Raw genomic sequence first — 14,586 nt, 5'->3', positions numbered from 1 at the left:
ACCCCGCAGGCGACCACCTGAAAAGGGGAGGGGGGGGATCATGATGGCAAGCGGCACCCGTTTGGACCAGAATGAGCGGGTCCTGTGAGCCGCGGCGAGCCGCAGAGTCCAGCCACTTTGTGAGCCCCGTGTTGTGGTGCAACCGGACAAATGCAGATCCCGGACGGAGCCGTGGGATCCTGCTGTGGGAACGTCCAACTTTTCATATTTAAAACAAGATTTTAATGTTTTTTGCAGCAGACACTCCGAGTCCTCTAGATACACGCGGCGGTGATATAATACACGCACATATTTTATAATTATGTGTATATATATAGGTAAAGCATCCCTTTCTTTTTTTGGCCTCATATAAAATGTCATATGTCTGATTGAAGGAAAGTACAGTAAATGTGCTTATGGTGTGTAACCGGGTGAAAATGACTGAAAACAATGCTGCACCCGGCGCGTTGTGGATGCCTAACAGTTGCCGATCCCGGGTGCGTATGGCAGGTGTGTCTCGGTATCAGAGAGGCGGGGATCGCCGGCTTCTCCGCTCCCAACCCGGGGTGAAGCTGCCATGATTTCAGGCTGCCGGCCGCTTACGGTTTTTTTCCGCCACGCACGCTGCGATGCCGGGCGTGATAGCGGCCATCATGCGGGAGGGAGCGGCTCTCCCAGCGCCGCAGAGGATGCATGTGTGACCGGTGTGGGGCGGTCGGCATGGCGGGCATAGGCACAGGGCCACGCCGGCAGATTTAAGCATAAAATAAATAAACGTGAGACATCGAGATAGAGATCAGCATAGTAGCTCTCGATGGGATCATGTAGCCGGGTTTTTTTTTCTAAATGACCTCCCGTTCGCTTGGAGTGGTGATTTTGTTTCTATATGTATGAATGTATACCTATATATTTGGGATGAAGCTATAATTTGAACAAAGACTTCATTAGCTTGTGTCTCAGAGGTAGATCTTCAACTGCAAAAATGAAGATGAAATCATTCGCTAATTGAATCATTTACAGGCGTGCGAGGCACATCTTTGTTACACCCTTCACTGAAGTTTCACTCTTAATAAGCTGTATTATTTCATCAAGCCATGAAACGAGAGACGGTGTCTTTACTGAAGACGAATCACCTCCGTGTGAAATTTATGCTGCTTGGAGAAACGAATTATCCTTGCGACTAAGTTGTTTGTATTTGATGTATAGCGCGTTTGGCAGCTGTGTGTGTGTGTGTCACGCACATGGAAGGTTACCCCTGCTCACTGCCGTCACGCACCGTAGCTGCACATAGATGAACATCACTGTCACACGTGCAAAAAGCCCGAAGCTTCTGCACGATGCCGGTCCTCTTTTCCACCGATGATTGTCCTCTGAATTTTATAATTACAAAGAGATCTGACTGGAAACTCGTTGGGGGGAAAAGGATTACATGTGCACTTCATATTCTGGATGTTAGAATTACATGTGGAAAGTTATCACATATTTGTGTGCATTCCTAATAGAGGTGTGAGATTATATGATGCACTGCATTATTGTTGTTGCAAAGCAGAGCCGTATCCTCGTTAATGTTTTCCGTGTGCGTGTGCAAAAGATCGTTAAATTTAGCCTGTGCGTTTCTGTGTTAATATGCTCTCGTTTCTCTTGCACATCTCTTTTTGGGTCACCGGATAGTTTTACCTCCACATTTGGAAGCTTATTCCGGAGACGTCACGAACGAAGTTTATTCGGGAGACGTCACGAACTAGGAGGCCCATTGTTCCTCGTGCGTGCGGGTATTTATAGCCGGTGGCCGGACTGGATGCGTGGCCGCTGCGTTACACCAGGACGGGGCGTGATTTAAAATTCGAGTTACAGAGCGATCGTGCACGGAAGGCGGGAAGAGGCTCCCTGACAGGCGCTGATTTTCAGACGGAAAGGCTCACGGTCACGGTGAACTCGAGGTGGTACTCTATGGGTCTGGTACATTATATTCTGCAGGAGAAGCGAAGCGTGGCGTCCACATCCCCCCAAACCCATTATTTTTGTGCTAATGATCAGTCCCAGATACACACAGTACTGACATTTATAACACAGAAGGAAGAGCACTGAGCTTAAAACTCTCAACACTAAAAAGGCGCAGTTTTAGTTTTAGAAGTACATGAATGGGGCCAACTCAATGTGCCATTTGTTTCACTATTACATGGCTTTGGACAAAAGTGTCAGCTAAATATAGTAGATGTGTGAGGAAGCTGTTTTATGTGTTGCTGGGTCTTATTGGAAATGGAGAGGTCATTCAAACAGCAATTTTTATATTTTTTAAAATAATTAACTGGGATGCGGTGCGTGTACTTTTTGGGGGGTGTCAGGAGGCATGATGCTGTATGGTTGGAGGGAATCGCAGGAATGTTCACCTAAACGTGTAGTGATGGATTCCTAAAAACTCTTTCTTTACAACTGCCTGACCCCTTTCGGTTGAAAGAACAGGACACTCTAGAAGTTTCCACCTTACAAATCAAGTTCAGCAGATCAAATTAAAAATAAAGGGGAAAAAACGTTATATACTCCAAGGATTTGCCAGACCGCGCTGGTATTTATGTAGCTATTAGCTAGCTAGCTGTGCGGGAGACTTCCTCACAACAGACCCTGGTGCTTTGGTGTCATGTAATTAGCTGCTTGGTATTCCAGTTTTAATTTGGGCTGCCGGTCGCTTAGAGAGGTTCACAATACTGGTCCGTCATAATGCAATGATATGATTAAAATAGAACTGCGAGAGGCGAGGGTGGAGCGCTGCAGCTTTTAGTCACCTGCAATCAATGACTAAGGGTGTAAAGACATCCGTGTGACTTTGGGGGGGCTTTCTGATTGGTTCTCTTTTGGTTAAAAAAGGAAAACAGCCATTTTTGTATGATAGCTGAGCTTGTTTAACTCTTTATACCCGAAGGGTCCCAAAAATCCCTCATTCCTTTGCCTCGTTCCCTTGGTTTATGGGTCTGTTTGTCATACCAAAGGATGAGTTTTCAATGATAACACACATGCATGTGAACCATTTGAAATCCGAGTTAACGATGCACATTGAGCCGTCTCTGGAAGTCATGTGACTTGATGTTCGCTTGATTGGCCATTGGCTTTTTCACATCTAGCACGGGTGCCGTTCTTCTGTACAGAAAGGCGTCCTTTGTCTGATGGATGTGTCCCTTTTTCTCCAATGTGGTTTTGACTAGGCGGTCTTTTTGATCGCTACTGTACGATTTGTTTGTCCACATACTGAATACGGGCACGGCGCGTGAGTTGGCTTTTTCTGAATGCATTAGTCATTCACTGTCCTCACAAAGAAAAGCAGATTTGTAAAAAGTGTGTCACTCTGAAATTAGTTTTTTTTTTTTTAATTTATTGTTGAACTGGTTTGCTGGAACTTCTCGGATTAAACTGAGCAAAGTACTGGAAAGATGAACAGGCCTCCAGGTCCTTGGGTTGAGTTCCAGTTGACGTTGTTCTGTGTGGAAGGCGGCATGTTGCGTTTGCCTGGGTGACAGACATTTTGAGGTTTGATTCATCGCTCCGTTGAGAGGTGACCTCCTTTCCAGGACTCTTGTTATCAGAATTCGATCAGAGACGGACTCCATAGAGCTTCTGTACCTCTGCTGTCTGATGTTCCCATCCTTGGTTGCAATAAAACCCTCACTGGCTCTAGTAGCTAAGAAAATTCTATATTGTCGCTGTCCGTTGAAAGTTTTGACTTTTTACTGCAGATGGAATACACCCATTCTCCTCTGTCCACTGATTGTGTTTGAGATGTAATTGACCACTGAAAAGATGTTTCATGAAGCCATCTGTTTAAGTGGTATTTATGTTTGTGTTTGTTCCAGTTAACATTTGTATTCTTGATAGTTATTTGTATGAATTACTTTATATTGCTAATTTTAACAACGTAACGTTGATAGCTAGCTAACTAACATCATTGTTAATTGTGAATATAAAGCAAGATTAGTTTGTATTTTGTTGACACTGACATATTTATCTCACTGAAAATAATCCAAGTATGTTCATTTAGAATATTAAATTATTCACTGGTGGTTTCTTTGGAAGTAGTTTCTGAGAAAATGTTTTTTCACGCTCCTGAAACAATGGCTTTTTGGCGTCACGTGTTATTCATTGGGCAATGACAATGTTATCTACTATATATAGTTTTTAATCTTTTTTTTGTTTGTTTTTATCAACAGCACTGTTCAATATAGGCTAAAGTCAGATTATTTTACGATGTGACTTATTGGGCATAAACGTCTTAATATTATTGTTCTATGCATGATTCTAGTCCATACTGCACTTTTAAAGGTCTTTATATTGGAGTATCGAATGTCTTAAGCTGTCAGACATGTAAAGCACTGTCATAATTCAATAATTACTGATTTCAATATTCTCAAGGCATTCACAATCCATGTAATAAATTTTATTTATTGAATCCACGTATATGCGTCTTACATTTGTACTGGTTGGTCCTCCAGCCGGTCAGTAGGGGGCAGGCTGGCCCGGAGCCTTGGGGGTTAGCCACAGTCTCAGTGTGAGGGTGCAAAGCATTAGTAACCCTTGCCATTCATTCAGTCGTGTTTTTTCATCGTTGCGTTTTTCAGAGGCTAGCCTAGCACGTTTAGCCGAGACTTTGGTGAGCATTTTGCGGAAGGAGCCTTTTTATATTTAACGTCCCATGTAAAAATCAATATTTACCTGTTTGTTTATAGGCGACAGTAGCCTCCATATTCTGTCGCCTGGCCTGTTTTGAGTTGCAGAAGTGCAGGTGTGCCTTGAAGCAGTTGCCAGGTGTTTTCGGCGTGCACGTCTCTCATTCATTCGCTGAGTAACGTGCACGGTTACGTGACGCCGCGGTTGCCGTCGGCAACACTGGTGTTGCATCTGTAAGCGCGGGACATCCTCATGAGAGAGTTGCGCTTTGTGCCGTCCTCCTGGGTCAGGCAGATGAGATTGACGTTCCCGGCTTGGTGTCTCGGGGACTGGAAAAGGGAACCAAAACAGCAGGACTTCATGGCCCGAATCTGTCACCTCTGCGCAGCGGCCGCTACTATGGCGTGGTAATTCTATCTCTGGTAGTCTGTGACTTACACCCTACTCTAGGAAGCATGAAAATGCTGTTTTCTAACTTTTTAAATATGTAGCGTCTTACTGTTAAAGGCAGTTAGATGTACGTCTCATAGTGTTGATGTTGGGACTGAAGCGATGGCCATTTGGAGAGCACAGGATCCCAGTTGCTCTTTTAGCTCATGATGCATCCTATGCAGATTTTCCCTGAATAACCCTGGCAAGTGTTTGGAGTTGGGGGGATGGAAACAAACCATTTCATCACAGAAAATTGTGGCATATGATTCATAAGACTCATTCAGAATAATATACAGTCACACACTTACCTGTGTTGTAGGTTATAAACGCAAATTGAGAAGTTGATGTGGGTGTGTATAGTTTACGTTGTGATCAAAATAAGTCATCTTACTCGTATATCAATTTCTCCATCCCCTCCTCGGGAAACCCCCCTGGAAGGGAGCAAAAACTTGTACAGTCTGGGGATCGCTGAGAAACGCCAATTCAACGATTTCATCACCATTACAGAGAAATTCTTTACCTCTCTTTCACAGTTTAGTGTTTCTGTATGTGTGTGTGTGGTTAATATATATAATATTATAGTGTGTAAAAAGAAATGTCCCTACAATGTGATAAAAACATGTAATTTCAATTAAAGCAGCGTTGCTTCATCCAGTTCTCTAAGACCTCCAGACAGCCCATGTTTTTGCATCCTGGGAGAGGGGGATGCCTGTATTTTTTATATCACACCAAATTTTAAATGCCAAAAGTCTTGTATTTTGTTTGGTTACTTATGGTTAAGGTTAGGGTTTTGCCCCCAGAAATGAATGGAGAGTCCCCACAAAGATATGTGGGTTTTAAATGGGCCCACAGTGTTGTCCATCCCTGGTCTGTCCCTGGCATCCTTTTGTGTGGGAATGTATCGTTACACTTACATTGTTGTAAATGTGAAATGGAAGGATTCAAAGTCTGAATTATTGATGTTTGTGGCCATTAGAGGTGATCAACAGAGAAACATCAAGACACTTCACGGCACCAGAACCCCTTTTCAGGCGGTTACTGACTTTGCTTGAAGGCTGAACGGAGATGTGTCCACTCTGCCGAGCGCGGAATTCAAACCGACAACCCTCCGTTCACTGGCGCTAACCACCTAAGCTGCTGGTTCAGGTTATGTAAACTCTACTTGGGCTGCGTCTTGAGGAGTGAATGGGAAACGTCGAGAGAATGTGGTGCGGCAGCGTGGGCAGCCAGCTTTCCCGAGCGCGGCGAGGATGCGGGCAGGCGGACACGTGTGCCAGACCAGGACCGCCGTGAATGAGCAGGAACCCCGGGGGAGCGAGAGCCCCGGGGGAGGGGAGCGGAGATTTCGGGGGTCGTCCTTGTGGAGAGTCGTTGGGTTGGTGTGTCTTTGTGAGTCGTGTTTGCCGAAGACCTTTCAGGCGGCGCGTGTGGGAATACGGCAGAACCCCGCAGTTTGGCCCAGCGATCTGAAGCCATGACGACGTGGGCAGATAATTCCGGCCTAGACTGGGGGGGTGAGATTATCAGCATTTATCCTTTTTTAAGGAAACACAGAGAGCAGAATTATAAGGAACTAGAACTTAAGCAGTGAAAACGGTGAATGGTGAGATTATCCGTGAGGATTTTAATGGTTACAGTCTTAAAAAAAACAGGCCTTAATACCATCTGTGTTAAAAGCAGCATCACACGGCTCTCTGTCTCTGCTCAGAGGTTGAATTCAAAACCACACCTGATAATGAAACAGCACAGGTTTACAGTACTGGGCAGAATGAATTAACCTTTTAAAAAATGGCACTTCCATCGATGTTAAATGTGCCATTTTTCATCTGGGGGAAAAATTAACGGGGATATTTTGCTCACTACAGGCTGAACAGCTTTGGTCACAAGCCGTTATATCTGAGTGCTTCCACGGGAGCCCGCTGTGATCTCTGAGCTTTTTAAATAGGTGGGCTGAGCGTGGCTCTCCGCCCCTTATGGGGCAACAGGCCACCCCAGCATCCCGGATGGATGCTTTGTGGCGCTTTTCCACTACCACTGGGAACCGAGGCGTATCACGAACTGGCGGTTTTCCATGGTGAAGTATCCAAGTCGTACCTGAATCATACCCACACTGATATGTTCCTGGATACTAGCAGGCCCAAAAGTGTGACCGAGCTGGTTGCATCACCACCATCTGATTGGTGAAAATGCAGGGAGATATCAGATAGCAGTGGTCTGCATCGATAAGCATGGATCATCTGAAGTGGAAAAGGACGTACACTACATATTACTCATTATTAGTAGCATCAGACATCGCGATGTATCAGTGCATTTCTGATAACTGATCAAGAAATTTCCAACCACATACTTAAAAAAAAATACTATAGAACAGCTGAACTGAATGGATTTGTAATGCAAATTTATGCAAGTAAATGCTAATTCCGCTAGCATTTGATGCTAATGGAAATTAGCACACTGTAAAAAACAAACAAAACAATAACACTAAATTTCTATTGTGTGGACAATATATGTGTGTGTGTGTGTCTCTCCGGTTTTACGTCACAGTTGCTCTCCAAACCTGGCAACGCCTTTACAGAGTCGACCGTTCTGCAGTGGAAAACTGTAACTAATTCCTCTTTGTGGTACGTCTCGGGTACCGCTTGGTTCCTGTATGCCAGTGGAAAAGCACTATTAGAGAACTCTGTGTGTCTGTGGAGGTACCGGCCCGCTCATTAACATGGTTTTTCTAATACTGATGTGCCGGGAATGCGCTGCAGAGGACGAATAAGCGTCTTGAATAATTCACACCAACGTTGTCGCACATGAAATTTCTATTTTCATGTGTGATGCGCTGTTTGATTTACGCAACTGCGTCCTGCATAAATTCAGCGCAAATGAAGAGATATATGTCCGGGTATTAATAGCTATGCAATTAGTAGAAATTTATTAAAGTAAACCTGTGTGAGCAGGAGGAAAGCCGTTGCGTCAGCTCAGGGAAGCGGTTGGGTCATGGAGGAATAAAGACTTAATTTACGCTTAATGTGTACATGAGCGCCCCCTCATGTTTGGGTGAGGGATGACCTTTCCAGGAGGAAGGTCTCCTACACTCAGTGTGGTCCCTGCCGGACATCCAGCGAGCTCCAGCCCGGAGTGGGCAGCCTTCCTGAAGGTCACATCTTTCCAATGTCGCCATGTGACACAGCGAGTTCTTTGAAGGGCTTGTTTTAAATAAGATCCCCCGAATGTCAATTTAACCACGAATTCCTGCAGTCAGTGGCAATAATGTAGCCATTCCTGTTGGTTACATTGCATAGTAATGTTTCGCAATTCTGCTGGAACTCAACCCCGTCCTCGATGTCCTAGACCGGTTTGTGTCGTCGTCGTCCCCCCCATCGGGGGTCGCTGAATGTAATCCAGGCCCTCGGAAACACTGCGCGATTGTTCCCTGTATTCTGCTGGAAATGCCTGGAATGCGCAGTGGCCGCGGCGAGCCTGCCAGCCACTCTGGGGCACATTGTTACAGTGGCGCATGGCTTCCGGGCCGCGACGTTCCTTCAAAAGCTCAGAGGTATGCCGATGCCCTTATCGCTCGCTGGGCAAGATGCCCGTCCGGCATTCATAGCCAGGGGAGCCATGTCTCACTGAGATTCGGCGCCTCTGCATCCAGGGACTTCCCAGTTGCCCTTGGAAACACTAATAAGCCCATCGCTCCCCCCACCACCACGCTAAGGGTTTACCTCCTGCTTTACTTGCCCACCCCTCCCCTTTTCCTTTGATATCAATCTCCCGCTGGTGCATTTTTTATTCCTGAGTCGACAGTGAGTCGCGGCTGAGTAACCGAAGCCAGATCTCCCCCCCCGTCCTACAGCAGCATTGTGACTGACGTCTCAGCCTCGCTCCGCGCTCCCTCTCCCGGTTGTCCGCCAGCCTTCCGGGCTTCGCCCTGTGCTCCTTCCTCTCCATCGGGAGGGGGTGGGTGGGTGGGGGGGGGCGATCTTCATTCCCGTATTCAGCGATGCTGGATTCTCATCGGTGCGAGTTGTGCCCGACAGGACGGCATGTTATTTACTTGGGGTACTGGTGATGTACTCGGAAAGCACGTGTCTGTTGGGTCTGCGGGCGATCCGTGACAAACGGCAGCGTGCGGGTCGCTGAACACCAGCGTTTTTGTGGTTTCAAGGACGTTTTAAAGAAAATATTACCGTCTGTGTGATTAAAAATAGGCGTGTGAGTCCTGCTGGGGAATCATGCTATAAATGGTCATTTTTTTGTGGTCTGCTAGTGATTCATGCTAAATGTAGGCGCTTATGTGACTAAACAGAGGATACACTGCTGGAGATGCATGCTAAGTGTTAGCATGTCTGGGGGTGTAGAGGAAGGGTTTGGGGCTAGGGGTTAGGGTAAGGTTTAGGGTTTAAGGTTATCACAATGATTCTTCTCCGTACTGTGTATGTGTTCAAGCAGCAGTGTTTAATCTCTATCTGTACCATTTCAGTTATATACAGAATGTAAATCCATCCATATTCTAAGCGCTTATCCTGATCAGTGTTACAGGGTTAAATGCAGATACATATTTTAAAGCGGCGCATGTTTTAGTTTCAGCGGAATGGTGTCAATTTGTCGGTGTAATTCTCTCCTGTGGTTTTCGTGTCTGTGCATGGGTCTGCAAAGTTAAAAGATATTTCCTAGCAAGATAGAGAAGGCAGTCATATAATCCAGGAATATTTACGAGTCCTCCAAGCTCGTTTTCCCTGTGATGGTGGTGGCTCTGGTGGCCAGCCGTCGCTCACGGTTTGTGGGTGAGCTTTCTCTCTTTGCACGGAAGATGTGGCAGCTGGCAGCCGGTTGTCATGGTAACAGACTCCCGGTTCGGCGGCTAGGTGTTCGCATACCACCTGAAGCTGCTTCCCAGCCTTCCATTCACACGGTTAAGGCTGAAAACGCCCTGGGAGGGAGCAAAAACACGGACCGTCTAGGGGGTCCCCGAGGACCGGGTAGAGAAATGCTGATTTAAAGATTTCAACACCACTGCAGAGCAAGGCTTTATCTCCCTTTCATTGCTTAGTGCATGCGTGTGTGTATCTGTGTACGTGTCTGGGTGTGGTTCGTGTATATATTACAGCGTGCGGACCGAATGTCCCCGCAACATGATAAAAACCTGTTGTTTTGATTTTGTGGGAACCATTTTTTCAGTCCCCACAGGGAGAAAGGAAACTCAGCTCGGTAAAAGTCTGTGACTTGTGAATATCAAAAGTCTCATGTTTTGTTTGGTTACTTATGATTAAGGTTAGGGCTGGGTAGGGGGTAAGGTTGACATTGTTGGGATTAATGTTTTCCCATAGACATGAATAGGCGGTCCCCACAAAGATACGAATATAAATGTGTGTGTGTCTGTGTCTGTGTTTGTGATTATGAGAATATTGCAGTTCTCAGTTTTTAGGATTCCTTCGGAAATCTGTGTTGATCTGCGGATGCATGAATTGTGGTGACTTACCATTCGGAAGCTGCCATGTGGAAATAAACATATTTATTACACGGAAACAAACAGTGAATGGGTTGAGCTGTGGATATGTGAAGACGTTCATTTCTCTGTTAGAGGAATTCAGAATTTCTTTACTGTACTCCTAGCATGTGGAAGATGTAATGGAATTTGGACCTTGGGAGAACATTTCTTTTGATTATTTTTTAAGAGTAATGGTGTTTTGGTTATTCATGAGAGCTCGCAGGAGACTTCTTCCCTCATCCCAGTGGGAAGACCGGACCTGGAACATTCTCAGGGAGTTGGTAGGATCGAGAGACGGGCCTGTGGGATGTTTCTGGGCGTGGTGGACGTCATGGGGGCGCATTGGGGTTAGCGGTGAGGAGCGCAAGCATTCTAGAGCTGCTTCAGCCTAAATATGAAGTGGATTTATGATGGAGAAATGCTCCCCTTGGACTGATTTGCTTCCCAAAGACCCCCAAAGCTGCTCTAATGCACCCGCCCTGTACTACCCTCTTCCCAAAGACCCCTGATGCTGTTCAGATACACCCGCCCTGTACCAACCTCTTCCCAAAGACCCCCAAAGCTGCTCTAATGCACCCGCCCTGTACCAACCTCTTCCCAAAGACCCCTGATGCTGTTCAGATACACCCGCCCTGTACCAACCTCTTCTCAAAGACCCCCCCCCCCCAATGGGGCTGAAATACACCCACCCCAAACCAGGGTTGGGGCCATTCCAGAATGCATTAATCATTCATTCATTCATTCATGCATCACTAAATCAGGAAATGGAACCGGAGTTCTGTCTGGGGAAAAAAAAAACTACGGGGAACAGAATTGGAATTGAATGTGAATTTCATGGAAATATCCTGATTTTGATTGGAATTGATGAATGCATTCCGGAATGGCCCCCAAATCTGCTCCATGCTAACCTCTTCTCAAAGACCCCCGATGGGGCTGCAATACACCCACCCTGTACTAACGTCTTCTCAAATACCCCTGATTGGGCTAAAATGTACCCTTTCCATACTAACCTCTTCTCAAAGACCCCCGATGCTGTTCAGATGCAATGCCCTGGAGTGTTGCTCTTCCCAAAAACTTCCACAGTTGCATAGCATCTCAGACAGAGGGAGGGGGTCATTGCCAAGCAATTATAACCTTTTGCATAGAGTACTGTGCAAAAGTCTTAGGCGGAAATGTTTAAAGCTATTTATCTTGGCAATAAGTGTACATTTGCTCAGAAAAAGTAACACAGTTTAACTTTGGAACATATGCACATTAAGAGCAGCAGAATAAAAATGAGCAGGAATTTGTTCTCTTCTCCAAAAAGTTACTGATATCTTCTTGGATGGCTAGATGAACACCACTTCGGTTCCCAAACCTCTGCTCAGGGGCACCTCAGCCATTCCATGCATTTGTTCAATTTCATCATGCTCTCAGTTCGTGTGTATTTTTGGGATATCTTACAACAGCAGCCTACTTCAGATCACACTGTCACATTTCAATGGCACTAAAGTTAGGGCTCCAGCTTGGTAAATGTGAAGCATGGAATCGCTTCTGTTTGTGGCGCTCACTTGTAGATTTTACTTCTGTGATCATTCTCATGACCCCACTTCTTTTGCGTTTCAGATAAGTTATTTGTCCTGACATTCTGCTGTAGTACTTCCTGTCCTGATGCAACTTGGAATTCATTGCTCCTTCAGTGATTGAAACCCGACCAAACCCCGAGGCAACAAAGCAGGCCGTACCATTATACTCTCTCCAGTTTACTTCACAGTTGGGATGAGGTTTTGTTGTTGGTATGCAAAGTTTAGTTCTCTTCAAACATAGCACTATTTTTTTCCCTGTGTGGTAACCTCCCATGAATGCCACGCTTGTTCACTGTTTTTCCTTATGATAGACTGGTATATAGATGTTATCTTGCCTCCAGATCCTCGGTTGTCACCCCTGGGTTCTTTGTCACGCGTTTATGGATTCTGCGATTTGATCTTTATGGGACGCCCACTCCAAGCGAGAGAAGCAGCAACGCTGAATTTCTTCCATAACTGTGGACTGATGCAGGTCCAAGTCTTTAGGAATCCGGTTACAGTTCTTTCCACTCGACCTTCAACACCTCATCTTATGTGGTCCCCGTGAAATCTCCCTGGATCCGATCGCATGGCAGAACTCCGTAGCGAACGGCAGGTTACATTGCAAGGGCAGGTCACGCTCGCGCCTGAGACGCTCTGGAACACTTGACCCCAACGACCTGCTTTTCAAGACGCCATTATCCTAGAGGTTCATGCACTTTTACAGTCAGTGACCTCGATTGTTTAAACCATTCATTTAATAAAGTTATAGCAATGTAAAATGTGGTTTTTTTTAATAAGATCTATTTTTCTATATGTTTTGATCTATTATTTTGGTTTGATCAGGAGCCATTCATGCAGAATTGCTGATAATTCCAGTGGGTTCACAAACTTTTTCTGCAGGCATAGACATCCTGCTCTTCTGCCTTGTCTTCTGGTTCCCCAGAGTCACGTCTCATTATCAGTTTGCCAGTATTTGTGTATCTGTTCACCCCACTGATGCCACGTTTCTCCCACTCTTTTTTACAGGGAAGTCCTCATTGACAATTCAGTTTGTGGAGGGCCAGTTTGTGGACTCCTATGACCCAACCATAGAAAACAGTAAGTGCCCTGACATGCCTGAGCAGAGCAACCGATGCCGATGTTGTGTTTGTGCAGTTTGGGATCCGTTTGTATGATCATATCGCTACGGATGTTGTAGAGTGGCGTTTCCCATTCCGGTCCACGTTTTCGCTACCTCCCAGCTCCCGGTGTGGATGTGGATTGTCGGTCAGGGAGCTGGGAGGGAGCAAAACTACGGACTGTCTCAGGGGTCCCCAAGGACCAGGTTGGGAAACACTGATCTAGAAGCACTGAAGGTTTGAAGAATCTGTGTTTTGTCCCAGTAGAGATGTATGGGTTGGAATGTGTAAGGAGTGTGATAGTGGTGCAGGAAATGCACTGGTGTAGGACGCAGCAGTGCGAGGAGTGCGCTGGTGCAGAATTTGGCGATGCGGGAAGTGTGTGAGTCAGAGGCGCAGTGAATGCTTTGGTGTGCAGTTGTGATGGAATTTTGCTGGCGTGGGGCACAGCAGTGGTGCCGGTGTGGGATGCAGTGACGCAGGCCAGCTGCTGTGGGATGGCAGTGACGCAGGCCAGCTGCTGTGGGATGCAGTGACGCAGGCCAGTGGTGTGGGATGTAGTTGCAGGGCAGCATTTCATTAGCATGCTGCTGCCTTCGTTCTCTGCAGTTAGGGGCGAGGTGCAGGGAGGAGGGTGGCAATAGTATAGCACTGCAGAACAGAGCAGCTTAAGTCGGGATGGTAGGTCCTTCTGTGAAAAGGCCTCATGATTGTGCTAAACTCTGACTATGTCAGTCCTGCCACCCCTAGCCCAGCTGGGGGGGGGGCAGCCCCAAATTACATGTCTGGAGTGTTTTTCCGTGGCCTAATAACAAGCACTAGTGGGCTTTAATACATTCACTTATATACATTTCAATAAAAGCGTGTGGTAAAAAATTGGCAACCAAACTTTCATTCTGAAAATTAATTCTGCAAGTACTTGTAGCAGGCATGCTCTGTGCTATGTGTGCATGGTCACATGTCACGCGGCAACCAATCAGCATGGCCAGCATCATCTGGCTGGGGAAGTGTCCGCAGGAAGGCGGGGCCCGCGGAAGGCTGCTTCTTCTTCTTCAAGAACCGCCATGACGTGGCAGAGCTGTAATGTCAGCCTCCGACCTTCAGGAGGCAACAGAAGCAGCAGTCGGATCAGAAAGCTCACCCAGGATGAATAGGGGCCATGGAATGGACACTGCCTGGAGGGGAGGGGGGGGTGGGTGTCATCACAGAAGAATCAGGAATTAACCTAATTTTGAAGCGAATGCGAATTTACCGACCAGCTAAATGCCACTGTAAATCATCATAAACATTAAGGCATTTATTATGGTAATATGCTGTGATTATTAATGGCTAGGTAGTTACTCAGAAGTGCTAATGTGGGGTTATATGAGAT

The 14,586-nt window shown here is 46.2% G+C and overlaps 1 protein-coding gene and 1 long non-coding RNA gene across 2 annotated transcripts in view; both read left to right on the top strand.

Annotated features, from left to right (window-relative positions):
- The window catches only part of rheb (Ras homolog, mTORC1 binding), a 28,831-nt gene that overhangs the window by 502 nt on the left and 13,743 nt on the right, over window positions 1–14,586 (top strand). Inside the window, exon 2 of the mRNA XM_049002145.1 lies at window positions 13,123–13,194. Coding sequence (XP_048858102.1) covers window positions 13,123–13,194 — 72 coding nt within the window. The remainder of the gene's footprint in view (window positions 1–13,122; window positions 13,195–14,586) is intronic.
- LOC125725311 (uncharacterized) lies at window positions 9,059–12,860 on the top strand. The gene is made up of 3 exons (XR_007387435.1): window positions 9,059–9,120; window positions 12,155–12,324; window positions 12,456–12,860. It is a non-coding gene; the product is annotated as an uncharacterized LOC125725311 (long non-coding RNA).

This window comes from Brienomyrus brachyistius, unplaced genomic scaffold (assembly GCF_023856365.1).
Source record: "Brienomyrus brachyistius isolate T26 unplaced genomic scaffold, BBRACH_0.4 scaffold64, whole genome shotgun sequence".
Classification (NCBI taxonomy): Eukaryota; Metazoa; Chordata; class Actinopteri; order Osteoglossiformes; family Mormyridae; genus Brienomyrus; species Brienomyrus brachyistius.
Note: the sequence above shows the minus strand (reverse complement) of the source record. Positions and strands in the feature narration are given on the sequence as shown.